The sequence below is a fragment of the Hemiscyllium ocellatum genome, chromosome 11 (assembly GCF_020745735.1).
Source record: "Hemiscyllium ocellatum isolate sHemOce1 chromosome 11, sHemOce1.pat.X.cur, whole genome shotgun sequence".
Classification (NCBI taxonomy): Eukaryota; Metazoa; Chordata; class Chondrichthyes; order Orectolobiformes; family Hemiscylliidae; genus Hemiscyllium; species Hemiscyllium ocellatum.
This window is the reverse complement of record NC_083411.1, coordinates 93,401,816-93,426,003: the sequence shown is the minus strand read 5'-3', so window position 1 is coordinate 93,426,003 and position 24,188 is coordinate 93,401,816. Positions and strand designations below refer to the sequence as shown.

The following is a 24,188-nucleotide window of genomic DNA, read 5'->3' as shown; positions in this document are numbered from 1 at the left end:
CCTATGAGATTGGATTATCTAGCATATAGTGTTTCAGAACTACAGATACCTTTCCAGTGTACAAAGCTGGGTCAGCCTGCATGAAGGCTACCTTGACAAGAATGTGATCACATGGTGCATTTAGAAAGTGCACCAGAAACATTCAAAGTATGAAATCCATCAATATATAACACTGATTTGAGCTCAGTGATTAAGGTAACATAATCTCTTAAACACGTTCAGCTGAACAGAATGGAGGAAGGAATCCCTTCTATTTATAAAGTAAAATCAACCACTTGAAGGCTTAATGGAAGCAGTTGAAGAGTTAAGTTGAGTTGATAAAGTTGGAGGGGACTGATGGTTCAAATCCAGAGGGTCTTGGTTGGGACTGTAAGGGTTCTCGTCACCGTTGTGCTATGGAACATGAAGGGGATGGAGTGGAGGAAGCAAAGAGCTGGAGAAATGCCAAGTTGATGATTTAGCTCAGCCTCCTCCTGAGGTCCTAAACACCCCAGATTCTAGTCTGCACCAATTGGTTTGAATGAACTATCAAGAAACAGCTGAAACCTGCTGAAACGCATTGCATCACATTCGATATAGAAGGGTCACAGGACAAAGATGACATATAACCAGAGCCAACAACACCCAACTAGTAGGGAAATGTACTCACTCCATTGGACGAGATGTTTCTGGGCATTGTAAGAACAGCTTAAGTGAGGCCATGTTCAGAAGTATTGCTAGAAGCATTGACAATGGCAATATGCCTCAATCTCCTCCTCCACCCCAAATCCTACTTCTCATAATTTCGTCTGATTTATAAGCTGCAGATAGTGTCAGCATCTATTCCTTACTTTGCCTCTATCCATTTCACCAGAACTCTACCCTTGTGCCTTTCTTCTTTCAAATACTCTAGATCAGTCAACTGATCCAGCAGTGGAAGAACTGGAAAACAGTGATGAAAAGGAGCACTCTCACTCATCCTCACAATCTCAGCTTAGATACTGGCACTTTAAAGGCTGGTTTACTAACAGGGTCTGCAGTGGAAGCTCACATTGAAAGCATAAGTGGTTATCTTGCCATTACTCAAGTTCAACCTATTGCCATCATGGCTACAGATATCAATAATTGAAGAGGTCTACAGGCTGTCCAGCAATCTTCAACAGATGACTAGAGATTTTGAGTAGCAGCCCTGGAGAGATGCAATGACATTGTGGAGCAGGTAACTGCTGTCCTCACTGAGCATTTGCACTCCCACCTTTCTGGCTATTGCCTTTTAGCCAATCAGCCAGACTGCTGCTACCCATGTCACTGTGGTACAATCCGAGGTGGACCATTCTAGGGGTAAAACTGCTGGACAGCATCCTGCAGGACTACTTCCAGTCATCCTCTTTGAAATGAGAAACCTTTCACCAGTCCTGCTTTGGCCAATATATGGCACCATATTGGAACACTAAGGCATGTAAAGGTTTTGAGAAAGCAGGCAGCATCTGAATACACAAGGATGATGAGTTGAGGTTTGCATGCAATGTGACATTAATTTTTAAATATAGTTTGGAATGTCCATTTTGTAGTGACTTCTATTTTTGCTTTTTCACCAAATGGATGACCAGAGACACAAGTGACATTTACTGTCATTGAAGTCAGAAGAGGTGATTGTTGATGTTCTAACTGGAAAGGACCTGATTGGTTACCACTACCCTTCCCCTAGTCCTTCTGCCTATCAGCCTATATACCTGATAGAAGGGCTATGCATTCATAATGGTAAGGTTGTGCAGCAGAGAGCTACAAATCTCAATGCACACTCAGGATTACTCCAGAGATTCCTCTGCAATGGATTTGTCAATTAAATACCACAACAGTCCACTCCATGACATTCCTTGTAGCTGTAATGAATGCTACTGCCCATGTGTGTAGGCGGTGCTCAGGAATTATCATTCGGAAACCAGCCATAGTTGCTCAAATGCATGTCATATGGTGGACTGCAGCCGAATGAAGACATGACAACTGTCAACAGGGTGTCAGGAAGTGACCTGCATGATATATTGTTTGTTTGTAAATTCACAGGGCAATGAAGAAGTAATATCTTTTCCTGGGAGTATTCCTGACAGAAATCAATATGTACCAACTTTTTTAAGTACAGTTTTAATAATTGTGCAAATCATATTGATTAAAATAAACTTGTCTGAATTTTTTATCTAGGGCTGTTCAACCTGCGAGGGAATGATATTCCATACAATCCATTTTTCAAGTCTTACACGCTGTTGGCTACAAATTTCATCAGGTTTGTTCTTTCCTGAGGACAACAAAGTTTAAATTGAACTAAACATATCAAGAATGTGAAATTATATCAGGAAACTCACCTACACTCTAATCAAAACATGTTTATTTTTGTATTACGGATCATTTAAAAGTTAGAAAAAACACTAGAGATGTTTGTCAAGGATGAAATTATTTTTCAGCTGGAGAAACACAGGTTAGAGATCAAGAAACAGCCAGAATGTATGTAAGGCAAATCATATCCAGTTAACATGTTTGAGTTCTTTGTAGGAAATGCAGTAGATACTTCACATCTGTATTTTCAAAAGGTATTGATAAGGAACCATGTTACAGAGTTACTGAGAAAATAGAAACATGATACGTGGGGCACAAAAATGGTTATGAAATAAGAGGCAGGGAGTAGAGGCAAATGTTGTTTCTTCATTTGCAGTGGGATTCCTGGGGATATTATTAGAACAATTGCTTTCTTTACTATATATGTGACCCGGGCTTGGCTGTAGGGAACACAATACAGAGGAACCTCGATTATCCGGCATTCAGATTATCCAAACAAGATCGCAAGGCCCTGACACCTGGCTAACTATGTTATCCAGCATCAATTATCCAGCATTCAATTAACCGAACACAATACTCCCCACCCCTGTCTACGGATAATCGAGGTTCCTCTGTAGTGAGGTTTTGTGGATGACACCTCTCCATCCACCTAGTTCAATTCTTAGCATTCTCATTGTAGTTAGTCTATTTCTTGTAATGTGTATTCTTGCATCTACAGCACCTGAGTTCTGGTGGCTGCCAAAGATATCTTGAGTCCTCTCTTATTTCTTACCTACATACTGCCTCCCAGACACATCATCCAAAAACACAGGATTAGTTTTCACATGAACACTATGAAATGTAGCTCATTGTCACCACCATCTTTTAAGACTCTTCCACAACCACTAAATTATTGTACTGGTTATCAACATTCAGTACAAGATGATTAGATATTTCCTCCTATTAAATATTGGAAGAACTGAGTCCATAATTTTTATCCAGACTCTAACCTTTTCCTTAAAAATAGTCAAAAGTTAAGCTATCATTCACACCCCAGAAGTAATATGTGATTTCAAGATGGGTTTCCAATCACACATCTGCATTATCACAAAAAACATCAATTACACAATGGCACATCATCTGAGCTTATCTACTAATGAAATATTTATCCGTGTCTTTGTTATTTTTATCATTGACTCTTCCAACATGCTATTGAATAACTTCCTACATTATACCAACCATAAGCTTGATGGCAATTCAAAAAAATTCATTTTTGCTGTGAAGTGAAATCCCTATTTGATCTCTCCCTATTTCTGTACACTTTTCCAGACACATACCATCAAGGCATGGCTTTAAGTATCTGATTTTAATTGCTCCATCATGGTAGGTATACATCCAGTTACTGAGGACCGACATTCTTCAAATTCCTCCTGAAACTTCTCTGTATCTCTTTCCTCCTCCAAGATTCTACAATTCTGCATTGTATGGTTTTATTTGCCACAGCATTTGCGATATGTCTTAGGATGTTTTATAATTTCCTAGGCATGACATAAATACAGGTTTTGTTGCTGCAATTTGGCAGTTCTTTCAAGCAGCCAGCATTGATCAAATGGGCTGAATGGCCTGTAAAGAGTCTGAGTGAATTGGGACACATTAAGGGTGTCAGCCACTCAGTTTTCAAAGAGCAGCTGAATTCTAAAGATGGCAAGCTGTCAGACTAATAAGTCAGTGTTCACTGCAGCTAGCTGATCTCATTCTCAGCTGAAGCACGATAACGGGAAAGCAGCTCAGGTTTCTGCGCTTGCTTGCTGCTGGAAAGTATGTGTGTATGAATATTGAGTGAGGTTGGGTTCAGGCTGGGCTGTGGTGCCAACTGTAGATAAATAGTCCATCAAAGCTTATATAAGATTACTTAGAGACAAGCAGTATCTCAGGGAATGTACTTCAGCAAATCTCAATATTTTTAGGAAGGGAACAGAGATAAGTGGAGGGGGAGAGTAGAAGTTTAAACAATAAGGATTATGTTATATCTCTGTGAAACTTGCTCATCAAAAATAATCAATGATTATTTTTCAGTCTAATATTCACAGTATTTTAACAATATTGAATCTTAATCATTTTACCTGAAGTAGCATTTTTCAGTTAACCCAGACTTTATCACAGTCAGCAAATTCAATCTATTTACTCCAATCACATAACTATTGTCAGCTGAATAGGCAAACGTCAGCAGTACAAATAGTCTCATTGGTACCTTAATCTGACATTATGAAGCTATGCCAGCTGCTGCAAGCAGAATAACCAGCAAACTCAATACCTGACACATCTCTTCCCATAGCTGTGAAAGTCGCAGCAGAATTCTCATTTTAAACAGCAGGAACCTTCCCTACAGTTAAAGTGGGTATCCGGCAAATAGGCTACTCTGCAGTTCCTTGTAGAAAGCAAATAACTGATGCCATGATTGGTGAAGCTAATATCTTTATCCCTAGGAGTGGAAAGAAATCAAGGAAGGCCTCTGAGAGCTCACGGTGTTAGAAATATAGAACCCATAAGGTAATTAGGGCACCATCTATCCAGGCAAATACAAAGATTAATTGAAAGTAATGCCACAGTCAGTTCATGTATTCAGGTAATTTGTGACCACGGGTATATGACCTTGAAAATCAATGTCCATTATTCAGCAAGTCCAATGGTGCCATAAATACATATAAATTCACAGTACATTGCAAGCTGCAGGAGAATTAATATATTGAGCTCTGGAGCTTCATCATTGGCTATTGATCCCAAATAACATAAACTCTCCATAGCAGAAGAATGTAAATCTATTTAGACCCCACCCAAGTTATTGTTGTATTCAAATTGAGATGCTGAACTTGTATTCAATTACTCTTTCAAAAATAGATTAGTTGGTCATTTATCTCATTGCTGGTTGTATAATTTAGATGTCACATTTGATAGACTAACAATTACTGTGCTTCAGAAGTATGTGAAATGCATTGGGATATCCTGGAGACATGAAGAGTGCTTTATAAACATAAATTTTCTTTTAATTCTACCAAACAATATAAATCAACAAAATATTGTCCGCACTGTGACAATATTCTGGCTTAAAGAAATATATATTTGTCCTTTTTTTTGTGAAGAAACGTTGCGACAGAGATACTGAGTGGCTTACTCAAAGCCAATAAAGTAAACAGTTTGCGAGATCTTGAACTTCGTTTTTAAGTTGGAACAATAGAAGCAGTCTGAATGGTCAAGCTCCCACAGAACCATGGGTTTGCATTTCTTTAGTTATTGGGATCTTGAAGCAGGATGTGGAAGCTTCTATTCCTCCCACTGTTACAGCTAAAAGCTGGTGTTCTCTTCCTGTTGCTAGAATTGCATGTGAGACAAATATATTTTACTGAATCTGCCTTTGCCAAGAGTGTGTTTAGGGATATTACTACATTGGAACAATTAATTAGAAATAGTTAATATATTATTTTGTTAAGCATTTTGATGGAGGTATTATTAGATGAAGGGACAAAAAATGAGGTCTGCAGATGCTGGAGATCACAGTTGAAAATGTGTTGCTGGTTAAAGCACAGCAGGTCAGGCAGCATCCAAGGAATAGGAAGAGCCATGATCTGATTGAATGGTAAAGCAGCCTCCCACTTCTTATGTTCTTATGATCCAGCCAATTCTTTGCTTTTATTTTTATTTTGACTGCATTTTAATGGTACTGAAAAGATAAAGTGCGTTTTGCTTAAAGTTGAGTAGTTTGACCAATCCAATTGCATCTGGAATGCAACGCCTTACACTTTCATTTAAAATAAGAAGAAGTTAGGGTGTAGCCTATTTCCTTAATATATTTTGAGGGGGTTTGGTCTGGTCCATATCAATACTTATCAGTTAATCTTTAGGGTTTTTTTCTATATTTTATGGTCTTTTCAACAATTAGATATATAAGGTGATATGAAAATGACTGACTGTTTTCAACCTGAAGACTGCATTTGATCACGTGATGAAGCAGGGAGCCCTATCTAGACAACTGGAGTCAATGGGAATCAGGAGCTTCCCTGCTATTAGAGTCATAGCTGGCTCAAAGGATGATGATTATGTTTGTTGTTGATCAAACATCTCAGCTTTAGGACATGTCAGAGTTGTGATTCAGGCCCAACCATTTTGAACTGCTTCATCAATGACCTTTTCTCCACTATTAGGTCAGGGGTGCGGATGTGAATGTAGTTCTGGAAAAATCCAAGCTTAGGCTGATAATTGGCAATTGACATTCACAACTGCCAGGCAATAACAAAAACAGAAATTGCTGGAAAAGCTCAGCAGGTCTGGCAGCATCTGTGAAGAGAAATCAGAGTTAATATTTCAGGTCCGGTGACCCTTATTCAGAACAGGCAATGACCATCTCCAATTAAAGAAAATGTAACCATCACCCCTTGGTATTCCTGGGGAGTTGGGAGGAGGGGGGAGTTGGTGGTGGTGGCAGGGTGCATACCATTGACCAGAATCTGAACTGGACTAGCTGCACAAGTATTGTGGATACAAGAGCAGATTAAAGATGATGGATTCTATGGCTGGTTACCTGCCTCCTTTCTCCTTTCTCCCTGCCCACAGTCCAGGAGTTTGATGGAATATGCTCCACTTGGCTGGATTGATCTAGCTCCAAGAACATTAAAAAAACTCAATACCATTTAGGACAAAACAGTCCATTTGATTGCTTATCCATCTGCTTCAACATTCACTCCCATCACCACTGATACATAGTTAGAGCAGTATGCACTGCCTACAAGATGCATTGTGGTCTCTCATGAAGGCTCCTATGATAGCAAACTTCCAAACTAGTAACCTCTATCATCTAGAACTAAAAGGGCAGCAGTTACGTGGGGACACCACCATGAACAAAATCCCTTTCAAGCCTCACACCGTCTTGACGTGGCACTATATTGATATTTCTTCACTGTTTCAAAGTCCTGAAACTCCTTTCTCTAACTGTGAGTGTACCCATAGCCAAATACCAGAGTGGTTCAAGAAGTCAGCTCACTACCATCTTCTTCAGAGCAATTATGGATGGGCAATATATGCTGGCATAGCCGGGAATACACACATCCCAGGAATGTGTATAAACACGTCGGTGATAGAATATGAACTGTGACTAATTGCCCTCTGAATGTTCTAGCCACATGTATGACAGATTGAGATTGCATTGTGCAATTGTGCTGGGCTGTTTATGGCCTGAAAGCAAAGTATTTTTGCAATAACAGCTACTGCATCACTTCCAGTAAAGCCCAATCCCTACCTATGCACCATCTCTTCATTAATCACTTGAGTGCAAGGCGAGAGTTAGTCTACAGGTAAAACACTGAGAGGAAACACCAGACCTGACATTCCGCCCCCTTGAAATACCCACTTATCTAGTTAGATCATCTGTGATCCATCTGGTAGCAGTTCATCTGATCTTTCTCACAAGGATGAAATCTAAAATAACTGCTGCTTTCAAAATCAATCCCTAATCTGGCAGCAACAGACTCCTGGAAATGAGTTTGATGAACTATAGCCACCATGCTTGAGAAATAAAGTTATTCTACATTTGTTTCTCTCTGTGTAAAAGAAAACTATCCAAAAAAAAATAGTGTCTCAGACTCTTTTTAAGATTTAATTGCTAGTCATCTGGAAACTGGGAAAATCAGTTTGCTTGATGCAATTTAAAACTGAAAGCATTCACCAGTTTTACATTTTTCACATTTTCTTCTCATTCTGGATCAGTCTGTGAGCTTGCCTCCAACTTGCGGATGCTGCAAATGCAGATATACTTTGTCAGAAGTCACATGTCACCAAGTTATAGTCCAACAGGTTTATTTGAAAGCACAAGCTTTTGGAGCGCTGCTCCTTGGTCAGGTACAGTGACTTCTGACTTTGTCCACCCCAGTCTAACATGTGCACCTTCACATCACCAATATACTTAGACAGTTGTATGCTCAAAACCAATCCAGCTCACCCATTCCTGCCTGTACCAGGGGAAACAGCCGCTTATTGTTCATCCGCCACACAGTCAGTGCAGAAAGTATTAGGTCAGCTTCAATCAACCTCTCCCTCATGAGCTTATATCACGTACTAAGAGGAAGGCCAACATTGCAGCAAAATAAGTTAATGACTAATTTGACCTTTGAAATAGTATTTTTTATGTCTCTGAACAGCTGTAAATTATCTCTTTGTGAACATTTCTTGAAGAATATCAAATGTGTGTGTATATATACATATATACATACATCTGACTTGTCAATGTTAGAGCTCAGATATCATAATTATCAGTTATATATAAAATAAATGAGATATTTATAAACTACATAGATGCTGTAATTTTGTCAGATTATAACTAATATCTCTATGTGTACTTTAATGACCAGGTTATTTGTGAATGAATCACGATTGCCTCAACACATTAAAGAATACTTGAATACAACTTGTACAACAGACATGTGTGTTCAACTGAAACCTTACACAGATATCCGGAAAGACCTGCAGGAATATGTTCAAGGAAATGTCAAAATCTGGATTGGTCAGGAATACACAAACTATGGTGTCTATGAAGTCATTCCTGAGGTAAATTTTGAGGAGTTTTGTAATAGACCCAAAAAATACCATCTGTTGCAATCTCTCTATTTCTGGTCTCCTCAGTATATTAAAAGTCCAAAATGCTCCAATCATCCTCTTACTCATAGCCCAACATTCCATTCATTCCCTTCCTCCAAATATCTTCTTGATTTTAAATGCAAAATTGTTATTGCATTTTGAATTGGTCACAATTAAAATGTGCTACTCAACCTGCCTTGGCCAATATTTCCCATGAGTGTCAATCTTAGTGAAAAGTATTAAGTGCAGAACATTTTTTCATTTATTTTGTTGAAATAAAGAAAAGGAGAAATGCTCTGCAATCACTATTCTGAGCTACACTTCTTCAACCTTTTTCAACTTTGACACCATCTCGCAGAAAGGATCCCGTAAATAGTAGAAGCAGGAGTTAGCCATTTGATCCTTCAAGCTTGCTCTGTTATTCAATAATGACAACGTTAATCTAATGTGACCTTAACTCCAATTTCTTGCCTGTGCACCATAATATTTGACTCCCTCATTAACCAAAAGTCTACTTAACTCAGTCTTGAATACATTCAATGATCACATTTCACGTTTCTCTTGAATAGTGAATCCCAAAGAATATTTTGTTACAGCTACAGAGCAGGGGCAAAGAAAGATCAATTCTAATATATGGGAGGTCCATTCATTAAGTCTATTAACAGAAGGGAAAAAGCTTTTCTTAAATCTGTCGTTATGTGTTTTCAAACTTGTTTATCTTCTGCCCAATGGAAGAGTTCATCAGTGAGGTGGGAGGGGTTTTGATTATGTTGGCGATGTTCCCAAACGAGTGGGAAGAGTAGAAGAAGTCAATGTGAGGAAGGTAGGTTTTTGTGATGGACTGGGCTAAATTCACAACTCTGTAATTTCTCACGGTCTTGGCCAGGGCAGTTGTCATTTCCAAGGACACTCTATGACGCATCTATCATCCCACCACACCACACTACAATCCCCTCATACCACAGCACATTATAGCACAATCCCACTACACCACATTATATCACAATCCCACCACACTACAACACTGTCCCACTATGCTACATCAAAGTCCCACATCATACTGCAGTCCCACCACACCATACCACACCACACCACAGTCCCACCACATCAGACATGGCAGCACAGTAGCTCTATGGTTAGCACTGCTGCCTCACAGTGCCAGAGACCTGAGTTCGAATCCAGCCTCAGGTGACTGTCTGTGTGGAGTTTGCACATTCTCCCACTGTCTCTATGGGTTTCCTCCAGGTGCTCTGGTTTCCTCCCATAGTCCAAAGATGTGCAGTTTAAGTGGATTGGCCATGCTAAATTGCATAATATCTAGGGATGCGTAGTTTAGATGGATTAGCCATGAGAAATGCAGGATTACAGGGATGGGTTTGGGAGGCTGGGTCTGGATAGGATACTGTTCAGAGATTTGATGTGGACCCAATGAGCTGAATGGCCTGCTTAACTCTGTAGAGAGTCTATGTTTCTGTCATGCCACTCTACAACAAATCTCATCATAGTCCCACCACACCAAGGAACTCCGTTCAGCCTGGAGTCAGGGCTTTCTGGAAGAGAAGGGGAACTGTGAAATGATGGTTTTGGTTCAGATCTTCAGAAAGAGGGTGAAATTTTGATGGTGAACTTTTTGGGCCAACCTAGGGAATCTACACAAGAGGTCCAGTGCTATGAAACACTGGTTGTATGCAATGATGCTATTAAATTACCATTAATTGGTCATTTAAGGGCATCAATGGGCTGTACAGGTCACCCACAGCTTTCACTGCTCCCTAAGAAATTTTAGCCAGGTAGCAGTGGGAAGACCACCTATTGGATTTTATATTCAGACTTGCCTCCAAACAGCCAGCCAAGGAGAGTAAAGCCCCCTCTTAGACCGAATGCAGTTTCTTCACTTGTGGGGTGAGTTGTGCAGTGAATGAACTTTTCCAAATTTCTGTATATTTGATGCATCCCATTATTAACATCAATGTGAGTAGGAAAACTTAAACAAGCAATTGGTATTATTTCAGATGATAGGGATCAAAACTGTCATGTGTTAATATAACTCAAAACTAAGTTGTAGATAATGGATATACATTTGCAGTTCCAGCTGTTTGAGTCTTAGACGCTTTGCAGTCAAGTAACACTTCATGACTGAAACCAAAAAATGTTTGAGACCACAACTGGTCAGAAAGCATATAGAGAAAGAAAGTAAACTAACTTTTAGTGTCTAATGTTTCAGCTCTGACAAAGAGTCATCTAGACTCAAAACATTAGCTTGCTTTCCTTCCTTATATGCTGCCTGACCTGCTGTGATCTCCAGCATTTTTATTTTCAGTACAGGTTTTAGCATCTGCAGTAATTTGCTCCTAATAGTTAATGACATTAGTTAGATGGAACTTTGCACTTCAAAACAGAGAATTGTAGTTCACAGAAAGTGCAACCTTCTACGAGTATATCAATTTGCAAAGTGGAATGAGATGTGAAACATAGAGGGCATATTTGAAACTGCGTTTTTTTGTATCATCTTAACTTTAATAATTCTCTCCGGAATTGCTGTCTAATTTTTACACTTCACAACATAAAACTGAGTTAGGATGTTGCAACCAGATCTCCTAAACCATCCTGCATTCCCAAGATCCACTCCTTTTCCAAGTTCACTGACATCAAGTACCCAAGTGAAATGACTTCAAGGTTATTGTCTTTACTTCTAAATTCTAATTGTGTCCTGAATCACTTATCTTGTTGACTTCTTACAGCTATACATGCAAGCTTCCCTTGCCTCCTCTCACTTCTTATCCTTCACTCAGTGCATTGCACTATTGATCCTTCAGTCTTCATGCCATGCTCTGTCAAATAGTTGACTTTACTTTCGAACACTTCTTCAAAACCTGTGATTCACTTACTGTGTGTTACCATCAAAATTACAGCTGTACAAGCTCCAAGGAAATTGTTCTACATTCCTTAATTTTTCTTTTGGGGTATCCATAATATTATCTTCTCCTCATGTTAAGTGTCTTGAATTATCATCTCATATGAATAAGATAATTCAATATTCTACACATATATATCTAACAGCTTGGTCAAGAATGTTCAACCTTCCCACTTGTGTTCAAACACATGATAAAATGAGTAATGGATTATTCACTGAAGCATAATTTCGATTTAAGATTAGAATGGTGCTAGAAAAGCACGGCAGATCAGGCAGCATCCAAGGAGCAGGAAAATCGACCTTTCAGGCAAAAGCCCTTCACCAGGAGCCCTTCTTCAGGAATGAAGAGTTACTGGTGAAGGGCTTTTGCCTGAAAGGTCAATTTTCCTGCTCCTCGGATGCTGCCTGACCTGCTGTGCTTTTGCAGCACCATTCTAATTTTGACTCTAGTCTCTAGCATCTGCAGTCCTCATTTTCGTCCATAATTTTGACTTGTTTACTGGAATAGTCTAAGCTCATCTCTTCTTCTAGTTTCTCTCTGAGCATCATTGTTGCCTTCTGAAAGCTCAGCTTATCCATGAGACTCATCTTATGTTCTTGTTATCCCATTTTTACTAAACTGCTAACATTCAACTGTCCTGGTGAGAAGACATAACATTTGACTACATCCACTGCAAGCATTGCACACCCTGGATTTATAATTCACACATACCAGAGTCCCCCAGGAGACTGAAGCAAACAACTGTGCAATCAGTGCAACCTGACATCCCCAAGAGACATATCATTATTTATTGTGCAGTGTTCACAGCCAAGATATCAAGTCTCAAGAAAAAAAATTATGTTCTCTTTGTTCCAATCCTTTGCCAGATCAGAGATTAAAATCAAAACCAGGAGTTGCTAGAAAAAGCTCAGCAAGTGTGGTAGCATCTGTAAGAGAAACCAAAGTTAATGTTTCGGGTCCAGTGACCCTTCCTCAGAACTGATGTTAGCTAGGAAAATGTCATAGCATGGGGGGAGTGGGAAAGGAGTAAACAATAGAGGGGGATAGAGCCCAAAGAGGACAGACAAAGGAATCAACAACAATCTCTATGTTAATGGAGACTGTTAGTGACTAACAATAGGTAGTGTGTACTGCCATACTATGTGATAACAAAGCCTGGTGTATGTGGTAGGGGGCTAGGACAGGGGGGAATTCAGACCCTAAAATTATTGAACTTGATATTGAGTCCAGAGGGCTGCAGGGTTCACCAAGCATAACATGAGGTGTTATTCTTCCAGTCTGAGCTGAGCTTCACTGGAACACAGCAAGCCTGAGGCAGAGATGTTGACCAGGGAACAGGGTAGTGTATTAAAGTGGAAGGCAATTGGAAGCTCAGGATCTTTTTTGAGGGCAGAAGGTAGCTGTTCTTCGAAGCAGTCACCCAGTCTACACTTCCTTCCCCCAATGTAGAAGATACCACATTGCGAGCAGCGAATGCAATGGACTAGATTATGAGAAGTGCAGGTAAAGTCCTGCTTCACCTGGAAGGTATGTTTGGGCCCTTGGATACTGAGGAGGGAGGAGGTAAATGGGCAGGTGTTACACCTTTGGCTGTTGCAGGGAAAGGTGCCACAGGACTGTTGGGGGTGGGGGGGGGGGGGGGGAGCAGGGGTTGTGCAGCATCATTGTTGGGGAGGGGGGTCATCATTGGGAGCTGGAAGAACAATACCTCAGTTTCAGCTTGGGGACCCTGCAGCCCTCCAGTCTCAATATCAAGTTCAATAATTTTAGTCTGAACTCCCCCACATCCTAGTCCCCTACCACACTCACCAGGCCTTGTTATCACAGAACCTGCCTGTACATACTGTCTGTTGTTAACCATTAACCATCTCCATTAACAGCTTTTCACCTCCCCTACCCCCACCCCAGACAGATTGTTATCGACTCCTTTATTTGTTCAACTGTTCCTCCCTCTCTTTGAGCTCTAACCATCCTATCGTTTTCATCTTTTTCCCTCCCCCACCCGAAACATCTGCATATAAACTGACATTTTCCTATCTCCGTCAGTTCTGAGGGAGTGTCACTGAACCCAAACTATTAACTCTGATTTCTCTCCACAGATGGGCGGCACGGTGGCACAGTGGTTAGCACTGCTGTCTCACAGCGCCTGAGACCCGGATTCAATTCCCGACTCAGGCGACTGACTGTGTGGAGTTTGCACATTCTCCCCGTGTCTGCATGGGTTTCCTCCGGGTGCTCTGGTTTCCTCCCACAGTCCAAAGATGTGCGGGTCAGGTGAATTGGCCATGCTAAATTGCCCGTAGTGTTAAGTAAGGGGTAAATGTAGGGGTATGGGTGGGTTGCGCTTCGGCGGGTCGGTGTGGACTTGTTGGGCCGAAGGGCCTGTTTCCACACTGTAAGTAATCTAATCTAATCAATATATTGAAGATGCTGCCAGAGCTGCTGAGCTTTTCCAGCAATTTCCAATTTTGGATTTGATTTACAGCTTCCTCAGTTCTTTCGGTTTTTATTCAGAGATTAAACATCACACAAAAAAAAATGGGATTTCAACTTGCAATGTAATAGTTGTTCCAATTTACAGGGTTCAGAAATAATGACAGAAATATCACAAAGTGATATTTAAGTTCAGACAGCATTGAGCAAATTCATTTCTTGTATAAAAGTATGTGCACGTGTTTGTAAAAGGTGAGCCTTGAACATTAATTATTGCTTTATTTTCCCATTCTTGCAGTCAAAATTGCTTATTAATAAATATTCCCCAGTGCAACTCACCAAATCTGTTAAAGACAGCACAGAACAGAAAGGACTGAAAGCAGCACATGTGAGTATACTGACATAATAGATAGAGACAAATGCACCCCTACAGGAAACATATCCAACCAAAGCCATAGATGGTGTAAGCAACAGCAAAGTTGGTCCTGCGCGGCATGATTTTCATCCAACAAGAGCAGGATAATTCAAGCTTACCATTATTTTCTAAAAAAAAACTAATGAACGTGCTTGTGCAAAAATGTCCATTCATAATGCAATATTTTAGTAAGCTCTTTAAAACTGCTTCATAACCTCTTAAAAATACAGCTAAACAAACAAGATGTAAATTGTATGTCAGGAAGGAAGCATTTAAAGTAGTAAGAAAAGACTACATGAAATACTAAATGTTCCCATCTTGGAATGAGACCTGCAATAGCGATTATCTCGCTGGTATGAGAAATGATGTAGAGATGATCATGAGAATGCTCATGTAGGGAACAGCGATGGGGTTGTTGGGATCTGGGTATAATAATGCAGTATTTACTTTGAAAGCTGCTGTTTTCTCAGGTGCGTGATGCAGTTGCTGTCATACGCTATTTTGTATGGCTGGAAAAAAGTGTTCCAAAAGGAAATGTGACAGAACTGTCAGGTGCAAACTATGTCAACAAGTTACGCAGGTACAAAATTTGCAGAAAATTTGAATGAAGATGTGTCGTGTATACACTGGCTCATGCTTAATTCAAACATGTTACTCAAGCACAATTTACCAACCTTCTATACTACATGGACAATATTTTCAAAACTAAAATACATTGAAACAATTACTAAGCTTCAATCTCCAGATGTATTAAATGTTTCATCACTATGTCATGGAATGTTGTATTGAAACTGTAGAAGAAATTGGAATGTACGCTTGTAAATGCTGAAAACATTCCTATGCAATTAATTTAAGATATTTTAAATTAAAATATTATACCTTAGGATTTTGAAATATACTTTATTTTGAGAAATTTGAAATGCACAAATTGAGTAGTCATATATCCATACACTGATTTGTGCAATAATTTTGATGATTTTTCTTTTGTTCAAATTGTCACCAAAGTTTTGATCATCTTCAAATACTTCAGTTGATGCCATTGTTTCGTTTGTGGCAAAAGTCCAGCATCAAATAGAACAGAAATCCCTCTGTGTTTATTTTTCAAAAGGGCATTGTGCTTAGCCACATTGCCATCTAATCCTAAACCTTATAAAGGAACGTCTCTTCAAAATTACCATGTTTTGCTGTATTCCTTGTAGGTTTTAAAATTACCAAGTAGCAGATATACAATACGTTTAGTGTAGAAATACCTACACAAAGCATGATGCATTATATCAACTATCTTGAGGTTTAAGTATACTGAAGTTAAACACCAGGTCTACTTAGTACCAGTAGTTTGTAGCTCCAACAATGAAGTATGTTGTACTTTGGCCACAGAGCTTTATCCTGGCAGCTATTGTCTATTTCATGACAGATTAGCATCACAGTTTGATCTTGAATCATATGCATAGTTTATACATAGCATCTCCAGTATAGAACTTTGAATTGGAAAGAGCTGTTTGTCTCATTTTGACTGCCATCATGAAAATATATGACATATACATGAATCCAAGACAACCTTAAACTTTAACATGCACTGTGGTTGTGAGGAATATATTGAAATAAATGTCCATACACCAATGGTTTTATTGCATTACTGTAATAAGTACAACTGATATAAGATCATTCCTTTTAGTATTTGCAATGGATAATGTGTGGCTATGAAACTACATCTAAAGAGTGGTGTGATTCATCTATTCATTCAGGGAATCTGACCATCATTGGCTGGACAAGCATTTATACAACCCTCAGACTGATACCTTACTGCGACACATTTCTGTTCTGTGACTGAATTGTTATGCACAAAGGTAGATTTTTAAATAATGTTTGCATTGTTACAGTCAATGCATCTTTCATTAACAGTGTAAGCTCAGAAATTAACATTGCTAACATTAATGGAAAAATGTTCCTCTGCCTGCTACTTTAGTGCAGACACTAATTAGTTTATTTTAAATCAAGGAGCTGTCAAATAAAATCATAGGCTTAGAAAGCCACATCAGCAGATGAAACATCCAGCCAATGTTGTTACCAACAATTTCCAAGCCACTGATGCATCGTTTTAACTGTATGAGTTAACAATCACCAATATCATGGACCAGTTGAGGAAAACCTTGTCACATATTTTTACAGCGAGCAAAAGTATTCCAAGGGCATCAGCTTCGAGACGATTTCTGCCAGTGGTTTGAATGCAGCCCTTGCTCACTACAGGTCAGTGTAGAGAAATGTGGATCCCATGAGGTAAAGATCAAATAGTTGATTCTGCTAAATCTGTCATTGCATGTAACATAAATCTTCTGTACAGGTGAGTGTGATAATACCATAGAATTATGTTTTTGCACTACTAAATACAAAGATCAGAATTTATGGTTTGGATTTTGTAGTGAAAGTACAAAGAGACACATTATATTAGGCCACAGCAAAATAAGTGCCCATCCCTTGTGAGCAATAAAGAAAAATGTTTTTAGTATGACCTTAAATCTCCTCTTCGACTTGTCATAAGTTTCTGGAGGTCAATAGCTGAGTTCTAATCATTACCTTAAGAGCAGCTGCTTAGATTTGCCTAATAATGATGAGGCAGATAAAAGCCACTGTGTGGAGATGGATGTATGCAAGAGTAGAATTGCACACCCATGAGATTGATGATACTGTGCACTGACAGCATTAGAGCGCATGTGAGAAAGAGACAGAATGAACAAGATTAATCTTCAGGCACTGGCAGGCATTTCTCCTGGTGCATGAAGCAGCACTGATTTGGGTTGCTATCTGGGCTCAGACTGGCTGTATCTGGTATAGTAGCCTTTGAAAATCCACTGAAAACAGGATGTCCTTCCAGAAGGGAATCCTTCTATGAAACTACCTGAAAATAATATTAAGCCAAAAATTAGGAAAATTCAGCCCTTCTTTGCAGTTAAAAAACAAACCAGGGAGCATATTTTAAAAAGGTAACATAAAGTGCAGTAAAAACAGAGACAAAATTAGGTTTGCAACAATATTTTGTGCACAGTCCTTCTCAATTGTGCTTTCCCCAATGTTTCACGTAAAAGAATCCCCATTTCAGGAAGTAAGTATTTGATTGGAAAGGTTGGTTATTGCCAGAAAGAATTGTGAAATTTGAGACCAAAGTAAAGAAGAATGTAGATAAAGGGATGGTTCGATATATCTTGATTGTGAGGATGTGCAAAAGAGGAAAAACTATTTCTATGCTCTTAGAAATTGAAAACATGTCAAAGCAACTATGCCAATAAAACTTAAAAATTGTCAGCAATCAAAGCTATCAGGCTGAATTACTGATTTTAATTTGAGGCTGTTTTACTGTGTCTGAATTGCCAGTGTTATTGACTTTTTTTTCACTTTTTGACTTAGTCCAAGTCATGAAACCAACAGGAAGCTAACTCCAGATGAGATGTACCTGATAGATTCTGGAGGACAATACTTGTAAGTACACTGACACACAATCACACAATTATTACAGAAACAGATCTTGCTGGTGAAGACTTATTCCATCTACAGTGCAGGGTAGATTTAGTAACAATGGGCCCACAGTGGGAATGCAACATGTCGAGCCAATTCTTCAATTACCTAAATATGATTCTCCCATATTATTGACAGTTTCCTTTAGATTTCTATTGTGACACCACTTTCAAGCATTGATGCTAAAATTTGGATTTAAAAGACCACAAAAATGAGGGAGAATAACCTAAAGGAGATAAAAGGACCCCAGTTTTGATTTAGGAATGATTTTAAAGTAATGGGATAATTTTTGATTTCAACACAGAACAAATACAAGCAAAAGGTAAACTTGGTGTGTTAGCAGGCAAATTAACAATAATCAATGCACTTTTTACTTCCCTTTTGCTTCTGAGAGTTCTTCAATGTAATTGATTACTAAGCCTCTTCCATCTACATGGTGGTCCTTTGGCCATCAGACATAAGAAAGAGAAAATCCATGCAAGAGAAATTGCACCATCTTTGTTGGGTTGCAAAAACAGCTTCTCTACCTTTTCTAGATCGTCACCTAACAATCATTTTGTATTAGGTAGTTTCCCCTTGTCGTAACATTTTAGTCACATCAGAAATATTGGAGCAAGGTTTTCTAAGTTCTGTATTTCTAAATCACAAGACATTATCAAAGTGGAATGTAACATTTTTCCAATGTGATTACAACAATCCTTCCCTCAATTAGCTCTGCCTAAAAACACGGCAATTGATAATTCACTTCATTGCTGAATGTGCTAAATATCTCAGACAAAATATAAATACAAAAGTGTTTGCTTACTTAACATAACATTGCAAAGTTACTACACTTCAAAGTACTTTGTAATGTGTAAAATGCTTTCAGATGTTCCTGAAAGATGTGAAAAGGTGTGAAGTGATCATATTTATAAGTTTGATGGAGATTTTTTTAAAAATTAGATTAGACTTACAGTGTGGAAACAGGCCCTTCAGCCCAACAAGTCCACACCGACCCGCCGAAGCGCAACCCACCCATACCCCTACATTTACCCCTTACCTAACACTATGGGCAATTTAGCATGGCCAATTCACCTGACCCGGAGGAAACCGGAGCACCCGGAGGAAACCCACGCAGACACGGGGAGAACGTGCAAACTCCACACAGTCAGTCGCCTGAGTCGGGAATTGAACCCGCGTCTACAGGCGCTGTGAGGCAGCAGTGCTAACCACTGTGCCACCGTGTCTATACCATGTTACCCTGAGGAAGTAAAATGATAGTCAGCCATATGTTGCCTTGAACAAATGAATCTTCCTTTTAAAAACTGTTTGACATCATATTGAAATTTTAGGGATGGAACAACTGATATTACCCGCACATTACACTGGGGAACCCCAACCGATTTTCAGAAGGTAAGTAAGTCTGCAAGTCTGTTCAGTCAGCATTTCATTATGCAGACTTATGTTGATCATTCAGGTGGATCCAGAAGTAAAACTATTTACTCTTGAGCTTTCCACTGGCTCAGTTTTGAAATACACTGCGAAAGTAAAGCTAATCATATAGAGGAAGAATACCCTTACTGCATTTCCCAAACTGTAATTGAGTAAGTTAGTCTCTGTGCAGAAGCTGGTTACAAAGCTATATTCTACAGACTAGAAGTTGGTCATGTTTCTGCCATTCCTGATCACCATCTAACTAGATTCCCACAATGCAGCCCTGAAAAGGTGTAAAAGGACTAGGCTCAGATTGTAAGCTGAACTCCCAATGAAAGGGGGGAGCTTTTCTTTAAAAAAAAGTGTAGTTCTTATTAAATGAGATTACTGGGAGCACTGCACAAGGCTTTCTTGAGATGAGATTACCCAATGACTTAACATAGCCTGAGACATTTGTGTTGTCTTTCCAGTCTCATTACAGATGGAATAGCTCAGATGCAGCTCATTGCCTTCTAAAGTACAAGACTTCTGGCAAAATACTTAAAATTTGGCAAAATCAGTTGTAGAGTCAGGGATGAATGCATTGACACTTGTGTCCTGGTAAACTAGCTATCAAGGTTCACTAACTCCCCAAATAAATTCTTCCATAATTTTACAAACACCTTTTGTTTAATGCTCCTCTTCACTAGTGAATACATTCCTAGTTTTTTTAAAATCTATAATTCAAATAAAGGAATAGATTTTACAAATTTCTGCTCCTGGTTAACAGGTTTGCAAAACTTGGGCACACACCAAAAATCTGTTGCATCTCCCCTCGCATTCTCCATTCTCCAGTTAGCTTCCTGTAATTCCCATACCTCTAGCATTTCTAGGATGTTCAAAATGATTTCCAGCCCTCTAACTAAATCTTAGCCAAAGTCATGCACCAATTTGATTTTTGTCTCTTTTGATTTTGTGTTTTGTATTGCATATCAATGCCAGAATCTCATTTTCTCCTTAAATTACTCTTTATTCACTTTCGTTCCTTTAATCTTTCCTTTAAAAATTCAGGCAGCTATTGGTTCCTAATCCTCCATTTATTTTAAAGCTGTTTCGTTTGTATCTTCTCTTAAGTTTTAATTTTTAAGAAATCATAATGTAGCTATGAATTGTAATAAACTTTAACAATTTGCAAAAAGTTCTAAAGTTTTATTTAAAATATTCTCAGAGGAAGAACTGTTCAAAAATTACTTTTTGGTCTGCTCCAAAATTGTGTCAAAATATCTAGATCAGTTGGATCTAATTAAAACACAGATTTCTTCAAGTGACATAATTAAAACCTCACTCTAAAACAGAATGATCTTCTCCTTCAAGAAATGATTATTTTTTGTATACTCATCAGGAAGCTTACACTCGAGTGCTGATGGGAAACATTGATTTGGCTCGATCTATCTTCCCAACACTGACAATTGGTAAGTCAGCAATGGAATGAATAAGGGCAATTTTCTGAATGTATGCTATCATCTGGGAAGCTATACACTGTATTTGAAAAAGCTTGGCCCACTGCCCAAAACATAGCCTCACAGAAGGCTCCCAAGCACTGAGGATGTCACCTAGACAGGGGACAAAACGTCTGCAACACAAATTCCCAGCTCAGTGAACAGAACCACAACAACGAGCACCCGAGTTACAAATCTTCTCACAAACTTTGATTTCAATCACTCTTACATTGCAGGCATAAAATTGTGCCTATAAATTGCCTACAGACAGTGACACCACCAGTCCTGATAAGTACCATAGAAATCTACAGCACAAGTCATGGTGTATATACAGCTAACAATTAACCATCTGGTTTAATCCCACATTCCCATCTTATTGTCAGTAACTCTGTATAGCACTTATGAAGTTTTGTTACGTGTAAGACCTTCACAACTGCTCATCTGTTGGACTCTTGGTTACCATTCCCTTTTAGACAGGGGTCTACAGGGCTGAATACTGCAGCTTAAAAGTAGAAAACTACTAGGTAATCAAATGAGAAGAGAGTTACTTATCTTAAGCAAGTTTTAGTTTATTGCATGATAGCAATCAGGCACATGATACATCAGTATGATAGAAACTGTCACTAAGACCATGAGGAGTCTTAGATGGTAGGTCTGGCTACAAAATTAGCTGTTCTAACCATGCAAGTCCAAAGACATCATCATATTGGATAGAGTTTAATGTATTCCTCACCATTAACCCTTTCAAAACCAGAAAAAAAAAGAAGTTTCTATCTCTGTCTCACATTCTGTAAAGACTAATTTTCCTGTTTAGAAAGGGGAGAGTTCAGGAAAAGGGGATCAGTAAGTTTATGAAGCAGAAGATTTAGATGCATTGCAAGACACCTATTTTGGTAATGACACCCAGAGTGCAGCAACAAGGGACACAGTGTAAAAAGGCATACATTGTGGAATTTTGTGAAAGGTACAGTGTGGAACCAGGCCAATTGGCCCAACGATTTCACACCAGCCCTCCGATGAGCAACCCACCCAGAACAATTTCCCTGAAGAATGCACCTAACACAATGGGCAATGTAGCATGACCAATTCACCTGACCTGCACATCTTTGAATCGTGGGAGGAAACTAGAGGAATACTGCTCAGACACGGGGAGAATGTGCAAACTCCCACAGACAGTTGCCCGAGGTGGGAAATGAACCCAGGTCCCTGGCACTGTGAGGTAGCAGTGCTAAACACCCCAAAGCTGCTGTATAGTCTATATGGCTGGAGGTAAGGAGCCATTGATGGAAGTAGTCTATGGGTTCCTTTACTGTAGTTTTCTGCAGGACAGAGAATAAATCAGGAGATATTAAAAGCATATAAAGAAAAACAGTACGTAAATTATGGATAAGATTATTTTTAATAAAGCTTGGGAAAATTAAATTAGCACAGGTAGCCACAAGGAAGAATTCATAAACGTTATTTGGGGCATTTTCTTAGAGCAATAAATTGTGGATCTTACCAGTGATCAAGCTGTATTGATTTTATTAATACGTAATAAGGCAGGTTTAATAAATGAACTTAGGGTGAGGGATCACCCATTTAAGACAGATGAGGTGGAATTTCTTCTCTCAAAGAATAATGAATCTGTCAAATTCTTTACCTCAGAGGGCTGTCAAGGCTGGGTCATTAAATATAGTAGGTTAGTCCAAAAGCAATTTCAGCCTGTTTTGTTTTAATATTATATTGGGATCTATTGCATTATTTGTGCAAGAGTTACTAAACAGAAGTGCTACTGTGTACTAGTCATTGGCACATAGGATTTCTTGTTGAGGGTCTCATTTATGAGTAAAGCTACCTTGAAGTACGCTCTCTCTCAAACTCATTATTAAGCAACACCACATGTGCCATTTCTCTTTTAAAAAGTAGTTTTTGGGAAACATTTTCTGAGTTTCAAGTGAGCCTCTTCTTATCTGTTGTGTCATTTCCCACTTCACCACATAGGCTTTATTTCACCAATATAATAGTTCATGCAACAAAAATGGCTTGATTTTATTTGAGTTTACAAACAGGTCATTGAGTTTTGAGGTCTTTTGCTGCATGCACTCATTTTTCTGAGTTGATCAGTAAATCACTTTCACAAACTGGAGTGATTAAATAGACTCATTCAGAGATGAGATTATTGCTCTCAAACTGGATTCCTTATCTGTGCCAGTGCTGTGCTCTATTCTGCAGAAACAGTCATAGAGTCATAGAGATGTACAGCATGGAAACAGACCCTTCGGTCCAACCCATCCATGCCGACCAGATATCTCAACCCAATCTAGTCCCACCTGCCAGCACCTGGCCCATATCCCTCCAAACCCTTCCTATTCATATACCTATCCAAATGCCTCTTAAATGTTGCAATTATACCAGCCTCCACCACATCCTCTGGCAGCTCATTCCATACACGTACCACCCTCTGCATGGAAAAGTTGGCCCTTAGGTCTCTTTTATATCTTTCCCCTCTCATCCTAAACCTATGTCCTCTAGTTCTGGACCCCGCGACCTTAGGGAAAAGACTTTGTCTATTTATCCTATCCATGCCCCTCATAATTTTGTAAACCTCTATAAGGTCACCCCTCAGCCTCCGATGCTCCAGGGAAAACAGCCCCAGCCTGTTCAGCCTCTCTCTGTAGCTCAGATTCTCAACCCTGGCAACATCCTTGTAAATCTTTTCTGAACCCTTTCAAGTTTCACAACATCTTTCTGATAGGAATGACACCAGAATTGCACGCAATATTCGAACAGTGGCCTAACCAATGTCCTGTACAGCCGCAACATGACCTCCCAACTCCTGTACTCAATACTCTGACCAATAAAGGAAAGCATACCAAATGCCTTCTTCACTATCCTATCTACCTGTGACTCCACTTTCAAGGAGCTATGAACCTGCACTCCAAGGTCTCTTTGTTCAGCAACACTCCCCAGGACCTTACTATTAAGTGTATAAGTCCTGCTAAGATTTGCTTTCCCAAAATGCAGCACCTCGCATTTATCTGAATTAAACTCAATCTGTCACTTCTCAGCCCATTGGCCCATTTGGTCCAGATCCTGTTGTAATCTGAGGTAACCCTCTTTGCTGTCTGC

General features: G+C 39.2%; 1 protein-coding gene across 1 annotated transcript in view; it reads left to right on the top strand.

Annotated features, from left to right (window-relative positions):
• xpnpep2 (X-prolyl aminopeptidase (aminopeptidase P) 2, membrane-bound) overlaps positions 1 to 24,188 on the top strand; it is a 72,962-nt gene that overhangs the window by 33,774 nt on the left and 15,000 nt on the right. Inside the window, exons 11-18 of the mRNA XM_060832268.1 lie at positions 2,179 to 2,260; positions 8,688 to 8,883; positions 14,560 to 14,649; positions 15,147 to 15,256; positions 16,846 to 16,923; positions 18,079 to 18,150; positions 19,518 to 19,578; positions 20,981 to 21,050. Coding sequence (XP_060688251.1) covers positions 2,179 to 2,260; positions 8,688 to 8,883; positions 14,560 to 14,649; positions 15,147 to 15,256; positions 16,846 to 16,923; positions 18,079 to 18,150; positions 19,518 to 19,578; positions 20,981 to 21,050 — 759 coding nt within the window. The remainder of the gene's footprint in view (positions 1 to 2,178; positions 2,261 to 8,687; positions 8,884 to 14,559; positions 14,650 to 15,146; positions 15,257 to 16,845; positions 16,924 to 18,078; positions 18,151 to 19,517; positions 19,579 to 20,980; positions 21,051 to 24,188) is intronic.